This window comes from Euleptes europaea, chromosome 5, assembly GCF_029931775.1.
Source record: "Euleptes europaea isolate rEulEur1 chromosome 5, rEulEur1.hap1, whole genome shotgun sequence".
Classification (NCBI taxonomy): domain Eukaryota; kingdom Metazoa; phylum Chordata; class Lepidosauria; order Squamata; family Sphaerodactylidae; genus Euleptes; species Euleptes europaea.
This window is the reverse complement of record NC_079316.1, coordinates 25125449-25145345: the sequence shown is the minus strand read 5'-3', so window position 1 is coordinate 25145345 and position 19897 is coordinate 25125449. Positions and strand designations below refer to the sequence as shown.

At 40.9% G+C, this 19897-nt stretch overlaps 1 protein-coding gene across 1 annotated transcript in view; it reads left to right on the top strand.

Moving 5' to 3' along the window:
* Positions 1–19897, top strand: part of SMC4 (structural maintenance of chromosomes 4) — a 53126-nt gene that overhangs the window by 11857 nt on the left and 21372 nt on the right. The window contains exons 5-15 of the mRNA XM_056849719.1: positions 4035–4199; positions 4525–4652; positions 6176–6316; positions 6475–6625; positions 8265–8429; positions 9538–9771; positions 12966–13151; positions 15761–15922; positions 16763–16988; positions 17072–17151; positions 18899–19051. Of these exons, the coding sequence (XP_056705697.1) occupies positions 4035–4199; positions 4525–4652; positions 6176–6316; positions 6475–6625; positions 8265–8429; positions 9538–9771; positions 12966–13151; positions 15761–15922; positions 16763–16988; positions 17072–17151; positions 18899–19051 (1791 nt within the window). The remainder of the gene's footprint in view (positions 1–4034; positions 4200–4524; positions 4653–6175; positions 6317–6474; positions 6626–8264; positions 8430–9537; positions 9772–12965; positions 13152–15760; positions 15923–16762; positions 16989–17071; positions 17152–18898; positions 19052–19897) is intronic.

Below are 19897 nucleotides of genomic sequence, written 5' to 3'. Positions count from 1 at the left end.
CCATTATCTTTAACGGGAACAGTCAGAAGATAAACAATCACAATGTTTTTTGATAAGATTGAATGCACTTAAGTATAAAATGTTATTGACTCTCACAGTATTCACAACTGTGGGCTGGATCAGGGCTCAGCAAATCTAAATGACAGGTTGCCATGGTGCAATTTCAGCAATTATTTGATTGTAGCATACTTTGACAATTCTCAGTGGAAAGAACCAAGTTCTCTCAGTTCCAACCACTTTTTTTCCACTGGTGTTAAAGGGATCTCATTTTACCAGCAAAAGACTATGTTGGTGATCCGTGGACCTGCATAAACAAAAGTCATATAGAACGGGGGCTACAGGAAGGAAGGGAACTGGCTGAGATTGAGCAAAAAAGCTGGCTGAGCCCAACCCAAAGTTTATTTATCGTTTTGCATCAACGTTTTATTGTATGGCATAAAAATAAGAGTGCATGAACTTTGTCATTGCTTGTTATAGACTTGACTTTATACCATTCAATAGTGGTGGATTAATTTTGTTTCTTAACCAGTTGCTTTCTATTGGTCCTACATTCAATCAAATGGAGCCTTTAAAAGCAAAGGTGGAATTATGGGGAGAAGTTACTAGAAGTTAGATTTTTTGTTGTAAGGGCAGCCAGTGTTACCCCCTATCTTTATTTATATTATACAACACTTTTGTCATGTTAATGAAATTATTAGGTTTTGTGGTAGCAGTAATTAGAAAATGTTGTCATAAAAATGAGAAACACTGAAGAATGAAAAATGGCTCTGGCTCCTAGAGCCAGAGAAAATTTAAGGCCTGGGCTGGTTTCTGTCCAGTGCCACCAAAAGGTGCTGAAGGCAGCAGATTTTTCTTGCCTTGTTCTTTCACTAACATTCGCTTGTGTGTTGTGATACCAGGTAGTGGGGAATCACAGTAATAAAAATCCGTGCAACAGAGGCAGCTATACTAACATCAGGAAAGAGGACATTTCCCCTCTTGACGGTTCTCTAGTGGCACTTCTGCTAATCTGCCATTCTCCTCTTCTTGCAGCCACCTGTGTTATGTTCCTTATCCATATGAGACTGCTATCCCTTGACATCACCTTATTGAGGCTCACAGGTGGCTGATGTGGAAGAGGGATGTGAGGGATCTAATCTCACAGTGTCTTTTGTTGGTGATGCATAGAATACATTTCCTGTTTGATTAGTGTGGGGGAGAGGGACTGCTGCGCATCAGCACTTGGAGCATGGCTAGCTGAAACAGAAATAAATACAAAAAGGCCTGCACCATGAGGTGATGAAGAAAGTCTGGGGGCTGAGGACACTGCCAAAAGCCTGCTCCAGTGGCCCCCAGAAAGGGAAGAACCCTGTGAATCCATAGTTGATGTAGTGGGGTTGGCTTACTGGCTATCAGCTGAAAGTCCAGTCTGAAGAACAGTCAAAGATTTAGCCAGCAAGGCAGAAACAATATAAGCAGAGACATAGAAGTAAGAGAGAATGAACACATTGGTGGGAGAAATGATACCGCATGCCTTCCTTAAAGAATAAAATGTTTACTTATAAGGCCAATCATGACTGGTGGCAAGGCTGCAGCAGTCCTACAATAAAACCAGAATGAAGCACAGCCCGTGAACCCTGGCCCTGCAATATTTGACAACTAGTGTTTGAGTTGTGAATTCGTGGTTTCAAAGGTGTATTTAAAGCAGATAACTTGCGTGTTTCACAGGCTTGGATTTTTAGCATTTTTAATTAATAGGCTTTGGCCACATCTTCTGCCAGTTTAAGAGCTTTAAGCTTCTCAGCCAAATTTTGTGCCACCTGTCTGAATTTATAGGCACAAAAAAGCTGTTCTTCAGAGTCTTGGGTTGAATTTGTTTTCATTTATTTCAGTTTAGAAGATACTTGACTGTATAATTCCTTGGCAATTTAACCTGCAATTACCTTCTGTTATGAATTTCAATATTACTTTTGTGTGTGGTTGACTTCCATATAGTCAAGTCACAGCCGTGGTTAAGGCGGCATTTTACCATCTCCGCCAAGCCCGGCAGCTGGTGCCTTATCTCTCCCGCCCAGATCTAGCTACGGTTATCCATGCGACGGTCACCTCTAGGCTAGACTACTGTAACTCGCTCTACGTAGGGCTGCCCTTGAGACTGACCCGAAGGCTCCAGCTGGTTCAGAATGCGGCGGCGAGGCTCCTTACTGGGGCCTCGCCCCGAGATCATATTCAGCCAGTGCTCCGACAACTGCACTGGCTCCAGCTGGAGTATTGGATCAGATTTAAGGTGCTGGTTTTAACCTTTAAAGCCTTACACGGTCTGGGACCCTTGTATCTTCGGGACCGCCTCTCCTGGTATACCCCCCGAAGAGCATTATGCTCTGCTGATAATAATCTGTTGGTGGTCCCCGGCCCGAGAAATGTGCGGCTGTCCTCGACCAGGGCCTTTTCGGTCCTGGCCCCGGCCTGGTGGAATGCTCTGCCGAATAACATCAGGGACCTGAAGGACTTCCGCAGGGCCTGTAAGACAGAGCTATTCCGCCAGGCCTATGGTTGAGGACGGCCGCAGGTGAGATTAAGTAAGATCTGCGCTGACCTCCCTACTCCCCACCCTTAGTTTATGACCTATTTGAGGGTGGATATCCGAACCGATTACATACTGTGGTTGGCCTTACCTGCTACAGTATGCACTTATATATGGCGACCATCTTTTAAATTAATTGGGTTCTGTGGTTTTATGGTTTTATATATATTATTGTTATTATATTGGAAATTTTGATGTTGTAACCCGCCCTGAGCCCCGCTTCGCCGGGGGAGGGAGGTCTAGAAATACAAAAATAAATTAAAAAAATAGCAGCTTCACTTGGTCTTGCCTCATGGATTTTTAAGATTGAATTGATTTGGCACTGATATGGATATTGTACATGTAATTGAGAAGACCTGTATAGAATGTTGCTGCACGAGTAATATAGTGGTTTGGATCCAGCAGTTTGCAAATGGAGACACAAGTGAACTTAGCACAGTTTTGTTTGTGTAAGGTCTTGTGCAACACCAAGCACTTTTCTCCATATATTTTATAGTGCCTAGAAAATTGCACAATTTCTTGTGCAAGTGGAAATGCAAGTAGGGATACAAGAAGTCTGACTTAGTGCAAGCAGCTTCTGCAGTCTCTTTCTACCTTTCTGCTTGCACAATAGCTCTAGCACAAGCAAAAATTCTGCCGTGGATCCAACCCAATATGTAGACCAGCTCTAAGTCTGTTACTCTGTAATATGGTAGCAATTGTCCTGTTTCCTGTGTTGGGTTTGTGGATACTTCTCTCTATTTTGAAAATTGTCTATCTGTTCCCGGCCTGTTTCTTGCCTCTTGTTGGTTAGGACAAATTTCCTTAGAAGCTTTTTGATAAAATGCATTGAAGGTTTTTTTACTGTATTGTCTTCTGATTCAATATAATAGTTGTATGATGGGTTTACCTCATTCTGTACTCTAAACACATTACTGCTACTTGACTGAGTTATTCTACGATGTCTCTATTTTTGTCTGCACACTACCTTGATGGCTGTTGGGTGGGAGTACACACTTAAAAATTAGTTGGGATCTGGACCAGCAGAAAGCCATCATAAATATTTCATTAATCAAGTTGACATGTGAGTTTGTTCTACCGAAGGCAGTGGTATTAACTCTGTAGTTTGCAGAGAGCCACATTTACTTCCATCCCTAACATGAGGCTGCACCTCAAGGAGGTGTGCAGCTTTACCCACTTCTCAAGTGGGAGCTGTTTCAAAGTGACAACCACCAGCTAACCCCAGGACTCATCGTCTAAGGGCCTTGCCCACTGTTCTGAAAAGTGAATCTGGTTACGCATTGGGGAACAGTGCTCAGAACAGCCACAGGTGACAGGTCAAAAAGCCACATGTGGCTCCCAAGTCATTAAGTGAGCATCACTGACCTAATATTTTTAACAACTTCAGTCTCAAACAATCCCTTGTGTAGTTACACCTGCTCCTTAGAACAGTTATTTTGTCTTGTAGAATTTTTATCAAATTATTTTTTAGGGGGAAGTTGAACAAATAGCAATGATGAAGCCTAAAGGGCAAAATGAGCACAATGAAGGCATGCTGGAATATTTAGAAGATATAATAGGATCGGGACGATTCAAAGAGCCCATTCAAATATTATGTCGAAGAGTCGAGTTATTAAATGAACAGAGGGGTGAGAAGGTAAGACTTTACATTATTCATGACTGAGTTGAAATATGGGCTATAATTTTAAACACAGTCTTTTTAAATTATGTTTTGGGTTTTATGCATATTGGGTGGGAGGGAACTCTTGAGGTGTTGCTGAACTGAAGCATCCAGGGAAAAGGAGGTTGCACATTCAGGGACATGCTTTACTTTTCTTATGTGGAATGTTTGTGCGCATGGTAGTAGATACAATGACAGCTATGAAGTTTATATCTATCTTGTTGTTCATAGTGTTCTTAATGAGCATAGTAAGTAAGGTTGTTCCAATATTAAAGCTGGTAAATTGTACATATTCTGTCAGTTGAACAGAGTTAAAATGGTGGAAAAAGAAAAAGATGCCTTGGAAGGAGAGCGGAACAAAGCACTGGAATTTCTTTCTTTGGAAAATAAAATGTTCAAGGAAAAGAATAAGATATGTCAATATTACATGTGAGTAATCTTTGCAGAGCATGGATGTGGGACATTAGTTTGTGGGTCTGTCTGAGTCGGGTAAGGATACAAGGAAGGTCATATTTCTAATTCCAAATTGGGCCATAGATATGGATTAATAGATCAGCAAAATGGAGCTAGGGACAGATGGGGGTATTTCTCTACAAACCCAAAGGAAGTCCCAAGCTTGCAGAAAAATCTGAAATCTTTTAAAAAATTAAAAATTGGCATTGAAACTGCTCAAAATAATAGAAAAAGTGCCTGTAGCTTTAAGAAAAGAATGCTCACTGACCTTTCAGTGGCCCTTTTGGAGGTTGCTAGGCAGCCACAACTATATTGCAACACTGGAGGGAGGACCAGGGGTGAACTTGGAAAAAAGTCATTGAAAAGGTCCCATCCTCTTCCCCTGTCATGTCCTGGAAGGAGGATAACTCTCCAGGGCCAGACCTGGCAGTGACCACTGGGAAAACACCACCAGGTCCATTACCCACCATGCAATTGGGGCAGACTTGCAAGGAAGAGAGTTCTAGGTGGAGGGCAAGAGGGAACGCTGAAGACAAGGGATCACAAAAGATAGATTTGGTAATGGGCGGGAAAAAGAGATAGAAGTAGGAAAAGGGGAGAGGTTATGGGGGCTGCCATGGAAGGACAAAAGTAAATAGGGGAGGAGGGGACACAGGAAAATGAGATTCCCCACCCTGCAAGTCCTTATAGGTCCTCCACTTTAAGCTAAATCTACTTCCCTCTCTGAGTAAATTGTGAGCTACATTGGAGTGTTTATAGATGCTGCTAGGATCAGTTTACCATGCTGTTCCTTCTCCATAGCATAATAAACAAATTATTTTGGAGATCCAGGAAGTTGTGTTGCTTTGTCATTTTATAGCTTTTACTGTGAAACTTGCATTACTTAATTAAAGAACATCTTTTTAATTCCATTACTTTGAGCAGAGATAGCCTATGTAGGATTTTTTTAACAGTTATGGTGGGCTTGTGACTCAGCAATAGAAATGTCCTTGTGCAAAACAACCTGACAGCTCTTAAAATATTATATTTTTCTTCTTAAATTGCTACCTTGTTCTGCTTTTTGGCCAGCAGTACAAGGACATAGGATTTACCTGTAGTTCTTAAGATGTCATTTCTGAGACTGTTGGGCAGTCCAGGTCTTGCTTCAACCCTTACTATCCACCCAGAAAATAATGCACTACATTATATTTCTGAATCACGCTGGGCTTTCCCCTAAGACTAATGATAACTGTATAGTGAGGTGATACTACTGGAAAATACAAAATTAGTGATGGCACATTTTGAAATTAATCTTGACCAGCTTTGTTCCAGTAAAATAAATCCCTATTTTCCATCATTTCCCTACAAAATATAGGTTTGTATCAGTGGGTTTGATCCAGAGTTTCCACCAGTGATTTGAGTCTTGCTCTGTTGGGAGGGGTGCATTTTACTGATACTTAAGATAGGAACAGTTTTTTTTACAGTGACATGATATAAAGTTTCTTTTCAAATTTATTTAGTCGTGAGTTACAGAAACAGATAACTGAGCTGGAAGCACAAAAGGAAAAAATACTTGAAGATACTAAGGAAGTTAACGAAAGAAGCAGTAAATTAGCAGATGAAATGAAAGATAAAAATACATCTCTGAAAGAAGTGGAAAAGTAAGCACAACACTATTACCTTTGCAGGTATTAACAAGATTTGAAAGTGCCATACGTACTCCTTTTGCACTTTGAGTTACGAGTAGAAAAAACTAGCTTAGTGTAATTGTGCTATTTTAATTGATTGCAAAGATAATCGGCATTTTCCTTCTTTTTAGAAAACTGAATAAAATCACAGCATTTATCGAAGAAAATAAAAAGAAATTTACACAGCTGGACTTGGAGGATGTTCAAGTAAGGGAAAAACTAAAACATGCAAAGAGCAAGTCTAAAAAACTAGAGAAGCAGTTTCAGAAGGATAAAGAAAAGGTACACCTGTAAATTTCCAACCTTTCATTATGTCTTTCTTAGGGGGAAAAACATAACTTGCAAAAGAGAAATTGTTTCATTATGATAAATATCTGAAAGGATGTTATAAATGTGATACGCCAGTTCACAGGTTCTTAATTTTTAATAGTGTATCAAACCTGGAATCTGAGCATGAACATTTTTGTTTGAAGTAAGCCTCATTGATTTCAAAGGGACCTTCCATGGTAAGAATGCATCCTTATCCTCTGCACGTTTACTTAGAAGTACTGGCTTCAGCTTCCTATTTCTGGGTAAGACATCTCTGGGACAAAGTCTTAGTAAAAGTAACTTTCAAAAATCTACTGAGCTAGATTTCAATGGTCATAATTTTATTTGGCTGGCAAAAGTGAAGTTGTGAATACAAAGAATAAATCTTTAGCCTCTTTGTTATTAGTCATTTTCTTGGTCTTCTGCAGTGAAAAAAAATTCCTTGCAGGAAATGGGCCCAGCACTCTTCTAGTTTTGAGCCACATGCACAGTGGTCTCAACTGGTACTATTGGGTTTTACCTTGTCCTGGGTGTACAGCGATATGCTGCAGCTCTCTGCTATAGATTCATGTATGTTCACTCTTACATATGTATCTTCTCTCTATATTTTTCCTAGCTAAAAGAGAGCTCACACAGACAATCATCCAACAGCCATGCATCTCTGTAATCATTTGGTAAAATCACCCCTACCCATGGCAGTGTCATATAAATCATGATAGTATTCTAGGGTAGCACTTGCTCAAGGCAGTGTTGTTATCTGTATTGGCTCAGAGCTCACACTTGGAGCAGCCTCAACTCTAGTGTGTTTCCATTATTGGGGAAAATGTATCTGCTGCCTCCATATAATCTCTGTCATTTAGCTTGAACAGGCATATCCGATGATGTGCTGTGGCTATTGCGTAAGTTTCTTTGCTAACTTTGGCCTGGAGGCAGGGTTGTAGGAGTGAAACGGTTGGATTAGATCTGCATGGCAAACCAGTTATTAAGGGCAGAGAATCTCATCCTCAGTAAGTAGGGAGTGGAAGTTCAGTCATGAAGCAAGGTGTCAAGAGTGCAGAGCTGCACTATGAATAGTATGTTGAAATGAATTGCCTGTCCGAATACATTTCATTGATACATTTCACCGGCAAGTGTTAAAATATCACTTTTAAACGCTAGTGATTTCCACATACTGGCTGTTACTGCACTTGTATTCCCAGCAATGTATTAAGAGTTTGAAAACGTTTTTAAAAATACTGTTCGCACTTTCCATGTATTCCCAGCGATGTATTAAGAGTTTGAAAACATTATAAAAAATACTGTTCGCACTTTGTTTGGCCCCTTTAGCTGTGAAGACGTTTTCCAACCATTTATAAGCCGTAGTATCCAAAAACCCTTTTAAAGCAGTGTTTTTTGTAACATTTTCAAACTCTGAATACATCGCTGGGAATACAAAGTGCGGTAACCCCCACTGTTTATCCTGTAGCTCTTTGATTTAGTTATTTAAATGGGACACTGTCTGGTTTTCTAGATACTAACGTCTAAACTCATTTAAAATGACAGGTTTACGTATTGGGGAAAATGTTCTTGTGTTTCACTTCATTTGTCAAGTAAAGCAAGCTTTTTCACATAGGTTGAAGAATTGAAAAGCGTCCCTGCCAATAGTGAGGCTACCATCAAAGAAGCAACGACTAAGAGAGAAGTTCTAGAAAAAGACAAGGAAAAGGCAGAGGCAAAGCTAAAAGAAGTTATGGACAGCCTTAAGCAGGAAACGCAAGGGTTGCAGAAAGAGAAAGAGGTTTGTGTCAAACTCACAATGTATTAGATTATTCCTTCTGGATCATATAAACAATTACTATCTTTTTCTGTAAAAACACAAGAAAAGGATGTTAAGGATTAAATTAGTAATTTTCTTAGTTGCCTGACTAAGTAGTAGCTGCTCCCTAGCAGGCGTTGGCTGACAAATTACATGTGCTCACGCTCCAGCTATAAAGCCGTATATTTTCTGTGTTGGTGGAGGGGTTTGGACTATGGAGTTACTGTTCCATTTGGTCCAATAGGCTGGGCTTGATATTTCATTTTTTCAGAGTGTCCCCTGGGACCATTGGCCAACTGCAGTGATGTACTTATTTTGCTGTAGTGGAAGGTCCTGGGATTTAAGCCTGCCTGAGCATTATACCTCTTTTAGTCCAAATCTCACATTTTCCTGGAGGTGAAGGCAGGAGCTTAACAGTTGTTGTTATTGGTAAGTAAAAGACTTTCTGCACATGTTCAGAGGTGCACATTCTTTAACTTTGTCAAACTACTGCAAGGTGACTTGCGATTAAAGATTAAGAACAGATAATAGCTTCATTTAAACTAAGCATTCATTTTTGTGTTCCTGCCTTCCTCCCATGGCCCCGCCTATTTCCCAAGATAGTGTAAATCTCCAGTTTTCTGCCCAGTTCTCACTGTGTGCATTAAAGATAAGGAACAAACAATACTTAAATGACCCAAGCAGAAGAACAGAGCAAATGAAAATTCATTTGGTCATATGGGTTTAACTGACTCAGCTCCATCCATCTTGATACTTCCTTCCCTGGCAAATGGAAAGGAACTGCTTGTGTTATTCCCCTTATAACTGCACAATGAATAGGGTATCTTAAAGGAGTCTGGGGGACACTATATATTTCAAAGGAGGTCTTGTCCCCATTTGCATCCTGTCACTGTTGGCCTGGCAATGCATTTGGCTAAGCAAAGAAGGAGTTATTTCAACTGTAAGAAGTGTTGATATGAACAAGAACAATACAGACGGTGGAAGAATGGCACTATATTTTTGTTGCGGTAGCTGGAAACCAGTGCTGTGTTTATTTCCATTGTAAGCAAAATCTTTGTGCACTACTTTTTTTTGTGCCATATTTGCATAGGTTAAAGAAAAAGAACTGATGGAATTCAGCAAAACAGTTAATGAAGCACGTTCAAACTTGGAAGTGGCCCAATCAGAACTTGATCTCTACCTCAGTCGTCATAATACTGCAGTATCTCAGTTAAACAAATCAAAAGAAGCTCTTCAGACTGCTTCAGAAACTCTTAAGGAACGGTTAGCTGCTATCAAAGAGCTGGAATCAAAATTGCCTCAAGCTGAACACAATTTAAAGAAGGTTAGATTTGTTGTATTAAGAGTATTTCATACTCTTCTTTTTAATTTTAGGCTGTCAAAATCAAGGTTGCTATGGAAAGATGGAGGCCCTCATTAAATAACCAATAAAGGGGAGTTAGAAGTACCTGTCTACCTTGGTCATTCTTCGGGAATACCCTGTATCACCAACTTCATAAAAAGGAATTATGGACTGAGAATACTAGATAAAGAAACTTGTATTCTGTCCCACCAACTAAGTGCTCTCTCTGTCTTGATAGGTGGTGGTGGGTAAACCTGATTGAAAAGGAGTTACAAACCAGTTTGCCCCTGCTTCTCCCCCATCAAATTATCTGTTAACTCACTGCCAGCCCCTCACTTATTTCATCAATGGCCTCCCACAACATGCTAACCTTTGCAGCTGAAACAGGGCAGGGCCTGTTCCCTGTGCGTTGCCCTCTCCCTTAAATGACATTAGAATGCTGAAGATATAATGTTCATCAGTCCTATGAAGCGAATGGAGCATAGCTCAGGGCTTGGTTTCTGTTTGTGGTGTTACCAGTTCGGCAGTTTGTGTTTCTTTACGCTTTTAGCCAGGTTTCAATTTGCAGTGGTCCTTACTTGGTATCCAAGACTCATAGCCCTGAGTGGAATTTCCCCCATTATTTTAAAACAGGCATCAGTGTTAAATTTTCTGCAGTCTAAACTTCAGAAGTTTGGTAGTCTAGAAAGGAAACACATCCGCTTGCAGGTGGAATGTATCGATCAATCTCTAAAGGAAATGTGATCACCAGATTTACACAAGTGAGCAGTATTGAGATAAAGGAAGTTATAATTTTTCAGAAATACTAGGATGCAGTTTAATAAGGGATCTTCCTGGCCAGAACATGTGGAAGCAACTAGACTGCAAGCTCTACATTCTATATCTTTAGGCCTGATGTGGTATGAAGTGGGGATCATAATAATAAAGTCTAGGTATCCTCAAAATCTTTGTCTTTGAAGTGTCAAGACTACCAGAGAAATGTCATATAAGTTGTTAAAAAGCACTGATAACTTTTGGCTCAAGTGATGCGTACATACGGTATTACCTTATGGAATAATGGCTTACAGACTGATACCATTTCCACTTGTATAGCTAAAAACACATTAAAATTAAGATAGTTTCAGAGGGCTGGTCTGCAGTAGACAGGTTTGAATCCAGTAGCACCTTAGAGACCAACAAGATTTTTAGGGTATGCGCTTGCAAGAGTCAAAGCTTCCTTCATCAGCCAGACTCTGACAGTGGGAAATTTGCCTCTCAAATGCTTACACCCTGACTTGTTGGACTGGTGCTACTGGACTCAAATCTAAACATTAAAATTAAGACTAGAAAAGATTGTCGGTTTGACAGAGATGGGTGGGATATATATGATACAATTTCTTACTGTGATAGTAATGTATTTAAAGAATTGAATCGTATCCCCAAAATCTCTCTAAGATGTCATCCTGTTCCCTGTGGTGCCCTCTCCACCTTATTTTTTCTAATTAAGCTCTTGATGTATCAAGATGGAACATATGCTAAAATCCTGTCAATCGTTTATGTATTTGTGATCAATGAACAGCAGAAGGTGTTCATTATATGCAGTTTTCCCCTTTTGTCACCTGTATTTGGAAAGATTTTTCAAGCATCCTCAATAAAACTTCATCTCAGAGTGACTCTGAGGAAATCTGTTATATTTCAGAAGATAAATATAGTTACACACAGACTACACCTGTGCCACCCAGAAAATAGATATAACTTGTTCAGCAGTATATGATGTGTGTAGGGAATCATAATTTAGAAATATGAATTGTGTATAGAAATTCGTAAGCTATGTGCATGCTCTGATTTTGTGCTTAGACTTCATTGTTAAACCATGTATTCAACAATTTCACATGTCCGTATTATATTTGGATGAGTTCTAACTCATTTTGTGCATGTTTAAGTATTATACTGTCATGACTTTTTGTTCTAAATAAGAAACAATTAATACATATGATATTAGCTACAAATAATAAAGCAGGTGGGATACTGTATCCAAGAAAATCTTTCTTCCCAATCCAGTTGATAACAGTGCTGTTGTACAGTTGCAGAGAAAAATAATCACTTCCTGCTTTTAAGACAATAGTGCATCATTTCCCATCTCTTCCCAGTGATGATTACTTTATTGCTGAGTGTACCATAATTCTGCAACAAGTTATCACCAGAGAATATTTGACATATCTTACTACTCATGTCTTCTGTTGATTAAACAAAATCTGAAATTTGCCATGCAGCCCAAAATCTTGTCCCTAAATACATTTAGTTGGAAGCAAGGAGAGAATTAGATCACTCAATTTCCTACTGCACAGCCATATTTTGAAATTATAATGTTGGTATGGTAGAGCCAATTACACATTGGGTCCCCTCAAATTTTGTCCTAGAATGAGCTCCCACTGCACGATGACTAAAATATCACTGCACAATGGAAAGATATTTTTAAAGTTCCACTGATTATTATGAAAGCAAATTAAAGATTGCAGACATTTAAATTAATTACGTTCTAATTCCACAGTACAATGTCAGTGGAAGAACATATTTTCTTCTGAAAAATCTCTAAACAGTATAATTTTTCCAACCTTTAGATAGATGGGCAGCCCGTTCCTGAAGGGGGGGGTGGATGCGCGGCGGCTGGGAGTGATGCAGCCACAGCGCCTCCACAGAGACTTCCCAGCTGCCACAGAGAAAGTAAAACAATTTAAAATGTAAAATGGGGAGAATGCCCCCATAGAAAACAGCGAGGCTACGCCACCAGAAACAGGTGGCGTAGCGTCACTGCGACTCGAGGGGGCATTTCCTGGGCGAAAGGGGTTAGGATGCGGCCTAAAGGCTTTAGCTTCTGGTGTGGTTGTGCTGGCGATGGGGCCCCACACAGCAGCGTGGCTTAACAGCACCCATGTGAATACCCCCCATGTCAGCGTATGTGTCCCTTAACCCAGGATAAATGGGCACTTATGTTGGCGCAGGGTCACGCTGGATCCTATGCTGATTTGGGGGGGGGGGAGGCCTTCAGGATTGTGCTCTAAAAATACTAATGATGACTTTACAATTTCATATAACCAAATAAAATATTTCAACTGATGTATTGTAAATGAACCTAAAGCTTACATTCCTTAAGCAGCTTGTAAGGTTTTCAATCATTATAAATGGATTTTTTTAAGAGAGAGAATGAACTTGAAAAACTTGTTAAAGACGAAGGAGAAATCAAAAATTATACTCGAGAGTTGCGTCAGAAAGTGGAAGAAGCAAGAAGTTCCCTGGCAGTGAATAAAAGCCGAGGAAAAGTTCTTGAAGCTTTAATTCAGCAGAAGAAAGCTGGACTAATTCCGGGAATATATGGAAGACTAGTAAGTTACTCTTGCCTGAATAAAAAGTGTACTTTACCAACCTGTACAGGACATTCAGTCCCCAAAGTAAATAATAAAAATAAGTTTGAGGGTTGCATTGAACATTGGCACCAGCTGTAGAAAAAATCTGCAGGTTAAGTATTCCCCTTTGGCGTTACAGGACTAGATTAGCTGCAAATATGCCAGGGAGAAAATAAGAAATATAATTCTGTCAATTTCACTGTATACACACTTCAATTTTACATTCAGTACAGTTTGAGGTAAAATTACTCCAATTCTATCAGCATACATTGCAGTTTACAAGTGGGAGGGGGCATGAAACACTTCAGGCAATTAGCTTCATTAAAATTGAGAAATATGGACAAGAGTTGTAGAAGTTTGAACACATTTGTTTTTATCAAAAGACTTCTATTTTTTTTCTGAAGCCTTCAGCCTTGTTGATGTAACGAAGCTTAATAGCCAAGTGCCTGCATTTTGAGATCTTCAGTTTGCTAATGTGTTCTCCAAAGATGCAATCACCTGGAAGAGATTTTGTGATGTGTGTTCAAACCATTACTGAACCTCATGCAACACTCAGATTGCAGACATCTATATATCTATTTCTCAAGTGTGAGCAGGTCTGCGGATATCTAAATCTGTGAATTGGGCCCACACTGAGAGAAAGGAGATTTTTCTCCAAACTTGGGGGACCCCCCAGCATTTGGAGAAAAAACTTTAAAGTTTAAAAAAATTATATTGGAAGATTCCCCCTCCAAACAATAACAGTATCTGTGCATGTGCAGATTACTTACCTGTGCAGCCTTTGCAGTGGCTCCTGGGGGCCCTGCATTCATGCAGCAGCTGAAGAGGAGGTTGGAGATGTGGGAGCCACAATGGAAAAATATTCCTGCAAAATTTTATTCTACCAACATCTTTGCATATATTAATTATTTTTCAAATTTATATTAATCCATCTCAATCTATGAGACTCAGTTCACACTTGGTATTTAGAACAGCTAAAAGCTAGCCATTTATATACTCACACATATGAACCTACCCATTCATTCCTGTCATCCTCAGGCCCTGCTTCAGTTGCCCCTGCCATCTGGGGCTAGATAGGCAGCGACTCAAAAAAGGGCTTTCTCAATTATGGCACCAAAACTTTGGAATTCCCTTCCCAGGGAGATTTGTGTCCTTCCCTCTATTGGGGTCTTCTTCTAGTGGGTGACTTTTTTTTTGCTTGGCACACCCCCAATAACTTACTGGCCCTCCCTGATTCTGGTATTGTTGGTTTGTGTTTTTATTGAATTATTATAATAATTTCAAATGTTTTTAATTCAAATATTTTTATGCACACCACCTTAAAAAGCCTCATTGGGTGGAAAGGCGGCATAAAAATGTTTTAAATAAAATAATATTTTATGCCATCATAGTGTAACAAAGGGTGATATACATAGTTTCCCCTGGGGACCTCCCGTCCAGATAGTTCCCCTGAGCACTAGGCTGTTTCCGCAAGGATTATATACCCCACATTTGATGCGGTTGCGGAGTGTTTTTTTTTGTTTGTTTGTTTTATTTCCCCTGCTTTCTCACAGCATCATGATGCATTTGTGCACTTCCTTTGGTTTTCCTGGCTTTTCTTCTTCTGCAGAGTTTTGGGAAATATTGCAGAAAAACCTGGATGACTGCTATGTTGGTGGGAAAGTTAGCATTTTCCCAGTTATGTCCATACAGCAGCCATTTTCCCTGTCCCTGCAACAGCCATACCTCTGCCTGCCACAGTTGGGGCTTTTTTAAAAATCAGCAATTGCATACGGTTATAACAATATTTATATCAGGTTCTTTGAATTCCCTGCTTTTTTCTTTTTTTAATTAAGTCTCTAGCCTTTTTCATTTTGGAGATATAATGGAAAAGGTGTGCCTCTGTACCAGAAAGGGCTGGAGATGTGCAGCCTAGCAGTTTCCATGAGTTTTAAGGCAGGTGTGATACAAACACTGGGCAGAATACTGTCTGATATATTTGGTTACAACCTGGCTGTCTCTAACTTTACTGTGTATTCTCAATTTAAGGAAAATTTCCTGAAATTTTTACACCAGTGGTATTTCACACTACATAAATTAGCAAGATGTTGGTATTGTAAATAACCAAGAGCAGGTTTCCATTACATGTGGACCTGCTCATGAGCAAAAAATTACTGGGGAGCTTGCTCAGATATAATGGTAGCTGGCTTTGGATTAAGTTCCTCTTTGACAATCAAGGCACTTTTGCTCAACCAGCTGTTGCTAAGGTTCCGAAAGCTTTACACGCTAGTGTTGCATCTTATCACAGTGGCTGGAATTGTGCTTGCAAGAAACATCCCCATCAATTCAAGAATGGGCTCAAAAATGTTTAGAGATCTATCAATTCATAAAATTAACAGATTTGAGGAATGGGAAAGATGCTAAGCAGGGTGAGTTGATTTGGAAACCTGCGTTACAGAAGCTCTGTCATTATATATAGGAAGGTTAGTTTTTGTTTGGGTTTTTTTGGTGGGGGGCTATGTTGTTACTGTTTTCTTTGTACTCTTCTCTGTAAATAACAGAGTGTTTTAATGCCCTCCTTTTTTTCTTCCCTCCTCTTTATCCAATAGGGTGACCTGGGAGCTATAGATGAAAAATATGATGTTGCAATTTCATCATCCTGTGGAGCATTAGATCACATTGTTGTTGATACTATTGATACAGCTCAAAAATGTGTTAATTTCTTGAAGAAACAAAATATCGGTGTTGCAACTTTTATTGGACTTGACAAGGTTTGTGTCTGAGTGGAAGACATAGAGGATACTTTTTTAAAAAATCTGAGAAACATAAACTCTAAATAGATTTGTTCATATTGCAGCTATATTAACACTGGTGGGCTTGAAATGTCTGATTTCCACACACACACCCCACACACACTCTTTCAAAGTGTCTTAGTATAAGTGTTTTGCATGACACAGGAAACTTTGGAATAGATGAAGTGCTACTTCCAATTATAAGATAGCTCTGTAATATCCACCTAGTTGCTCATGTCCCTGGTTTTTCAGCATGTTTTTTTTCTATTAGAGTTTGAGATCAGTGAATTAGGGTGCTAATGCTAAGAAAACAAATATTCAATGGTTTTTGTATGTTCTAGCATGATCTACTGCACTTATATGTATACCTTCAAAAGCTGGTTTGGGTTCTGAGCCATGTCTAGCGTAAACCATGGTGTATGGTCGTGCCTTGTGTTATGTGAGCTATTTCAGTTGAAGGGACAGTGTTGGGAGCGGTGGACTCTTAATCTGGAAAACCAGGTTTGATTCCCCACTCCTACACATGAAGCCAGCTGGGTGACCTTGGGCTAGTCACAGTTCTCTCTGAACCCTCTCCGCAAGATGTCTACCTCACAAAATGTCTGTTGTGGGGAGAGAAAGGGAAGGAGATTTTAAGCCTGTTTGGTGTTCCATCTCCTCCTTGTGCCCAAAAGCCAAGATGTCAAAGTATTTAAACATTTGTTAGGAGGAAGATTAAAATGTGAGCATTAACTACAAAAATTAACTGTATGGGTATATATTATTTTTATGTAGACATTCTTTGTCAATATTATTGTTTTTCTGTTGCTCTTCATCCAGATGGCGGTGTGGGAGAAAAGCATGAATACAATACAGACTCCTGAAAATGTTCCACGTCTGTTTGACATGATAAAAGTTAAAGATGAGAAGATTCGTCAAGCCTTCTATTTTGCCTTGCGTGATACTTTAGTAGCAAATAACTTGGACCAGGCTACCAGAGTTGCATTCCAAAGAGACAAGAGATGGAGAGTAGTTACACTGCAAGGGCAAATCATAGAACAGTCAGGTATTTAAAATAAAAAGTTGTGCTTAAAAATTCAATTTGAACATGAAGTTAGCAATTCTAATTCCCCCCCCCCCTTTCCACAGGGACAATGACTGGCGGAGGAGGCCAAGTATTGAAGGGTAGAATGGGGTCCTCTGTTGTAGTTGAAACATCAGAAGACGAGGTTCGTATATGATTATATAATTACAATTCTAGAAAAATTATATTCCTAGGTTATTTTCTGAAAGTATTGTTTTGCATAAAGAGGCTGAATTAAGTAGTTGTTATACTACATGATTGTGATGTATGGGCTTCAAATGTAAGCATGCTTATTATGGAACATCTCTCATTCAGCTCACTTGGGTTTCCAAGTAGGCATACATATGACTGTCATGTCTGTCTGTACCAGGTAGACATGTATTAAGTTGAGATTCTTGTATAGACATGGTGTCATACTGTAGTTACCAGCTTGTTAGTAAGTGGCAGTCGCCAGCTCACAGTGACGTGGAGTTAAATCAGGGGTGGGGAACCTTTTTCATGCCAAGGGCCATTTCCATATTTATAACATAATTCGAGGGCCATACCAGTCGTAGGTATCTCGGGGGAGAGGCTAGGGTTGCCAGGTCTCCAGCCACCACCTGGAGAAACTATGCAGAGAAGGAAGGGAAGGAAGAAAAGAAAGAGAGAGAGAAAGGGAGGGGTTCCCAGTTTCCCCCCCTCACACACACACAGGCACGTCCCCGGCTGCGCAAGCCGTCAGGAGCCATCAGGGAGATGCCTCTGCGGCTTTTCCCGCCTTTGCGCACGCACACACACACAAGCCAGCCCCGCCCCCAGCCGCACGAGCAGCCGGGAGCGATCAAGGAAAAGCCTCCATGGCTTCCCCTGCCTTCGCGGGCGCGCGCACACATACACGCCAGCCAGCCCCCAGCTGCATGAGCGTCCGGGAGCGATCAGAGAGAAACCTCCGCGGCTTCCTCCTGCTTTGTCACCCGTGCGCACACGCAAGCCAGCCAGCCCTCAGCTGCACGGGTGGCAGGGAGTGATGGGGGAGAAACCTCCGCAGCTTCCCCCTGCTTCGTGCACACACACACACAAGCAAGCCAGCCAGCCCCCAGCTGCACGGGTGGCCGGGAGCGATGGGGGAGAAACCTCCGCGGCTTCCCCTGCCTTTGCTTGCGCGCGCGCACATACACACACTCTTTACCTGTTGGCCTCGGGGGAGAGTGAGGGGAAGGCTGTGTAGGAGCCCACCGAGCCAGCGGAGGGTGCAGCGCGGCCATTGGCAGGAGATTCGGGTGCCCCCAACAACTTTAAAATGCGCTGCCGCCGCCTGGGCTCAGGCCGGGGAGAGCGGCAGGAGATTTGGGTGCCCCCAACAACTTTAAAACGCGCCGCTGCTGCCAGGGCGCAGGCTGGGGAGAGCGGCAGGAGATTTGGGTGCCCCAACAACTTTCTCTCCAGGAACAGGAAGCGGGAGACTTGGAGGAAACGCCCCCACAGTCACCCAATCAGCTTTTAGTTTTGTTAGCATGCTCTGCTGCCTCCCTGCAAAGCCGGAAGTTCCGGGAGAAGGGCCTGGCTAGCAATAGCTAGCTCCCGGTCTCAGCAGGTGGGCCATGGAGCTCCAGGCCTTGGCAGGCAGGCCGGGGGCCGGACAAAATGGTCTCGCGGGCCGGAGATTCCCCACCCCTGAGTTAAATACAGGGAGGCTTAACATGTTAGGCTTTGGCCTAACACCCAAATTTCTCTAGAATGGAGTATATGACTCAGTATCGAGTTCTAGAGAGGATGTTGCTATGGATTGTGAAAATCTTAAGCCTTAGAATGCATTTTTCTGGATTTGTTCACATTTGCTTGTTTGTCTCTCTCGCACACACATAATGCACACATTTGTCTATAACACTTAGGTCTGTAACTTTATTTTACAGATCTGTAAAATGGAATCTCGGCTGAAAAATGATTCCCAAAAAGCACTGCAATGTCAAGAACAGAGAGTGCAGCTTGAGGAAACAGTAGTAAAGCTGAGACAGAGTGTCAGAGAAATGAGAAACACGTTAGAAAAGTACAGTGCGAGTATCCAGGTAATTTTATGTAAACCTGAAGGGTTTCAAGATTTTTTTGCTACAGAAGGAAGTGAGCTCTAGATTGTCCTAATAGTTTGCAAAAATGTGTGGTGAAAAACCCGCTAAAAACATCTTTAGGTTTGCTTTGAAATGTAGGAAACACTTGTTAATGATAATATACAACTTGAGATAGTTTTTTTAAAAACCGAGAATGAGCTTAAATGGATGTTAAGAGTTTGCACAGTGCATTTTCGAATCTAGGTAAAAAGAGAGGTGTTCTTGTTTCAACAATTATAGTCATTTCAGGGAGCGGTCCCACACAGATTTGGGAGGCAGACTTAAATGTGTTTCTAGGTTAAAACTCCTGCCAAGTTTCTTTGACAACGGGTAGACCCCTGAGCTTCATATTAGGATCCAGGGAACAAATAGTAAGAGACATTTCCCCCCTTGGTAGGTCCAACTGGCCAGTTTCTTTTCATCCTGTATTGGAGTTCTGCTTGGTATGTTTCAAAATGCTGGAGAAAAGAGCAGGGCCTCTTATACAGGCAGAGGGGATTTCAGAGACTTTCCAGACTTGGCTACAGTACTGTAGTAACTTTTATGCAAAAGCATTTGCTACCAGTCTATTAAGGGACAGCAGATATTGCAAGACTGAATAATCCACTGATGTTTTAAATAGTGCTAGGGGGTATTGCTTCTCCTGCCAAGGGAAGGGAGCATTCGTCATCTCTCATTTCCATTTTAGTCTGATGGCTTACAGAACGCATGATCAACCAAATTAGAATCAAACCTGTCAGTTTCATTGTGGGGCTGGGAGCACTGATATAGTGTGCTCAGCCACCAAAACTTGCTTTCTGTATAGAA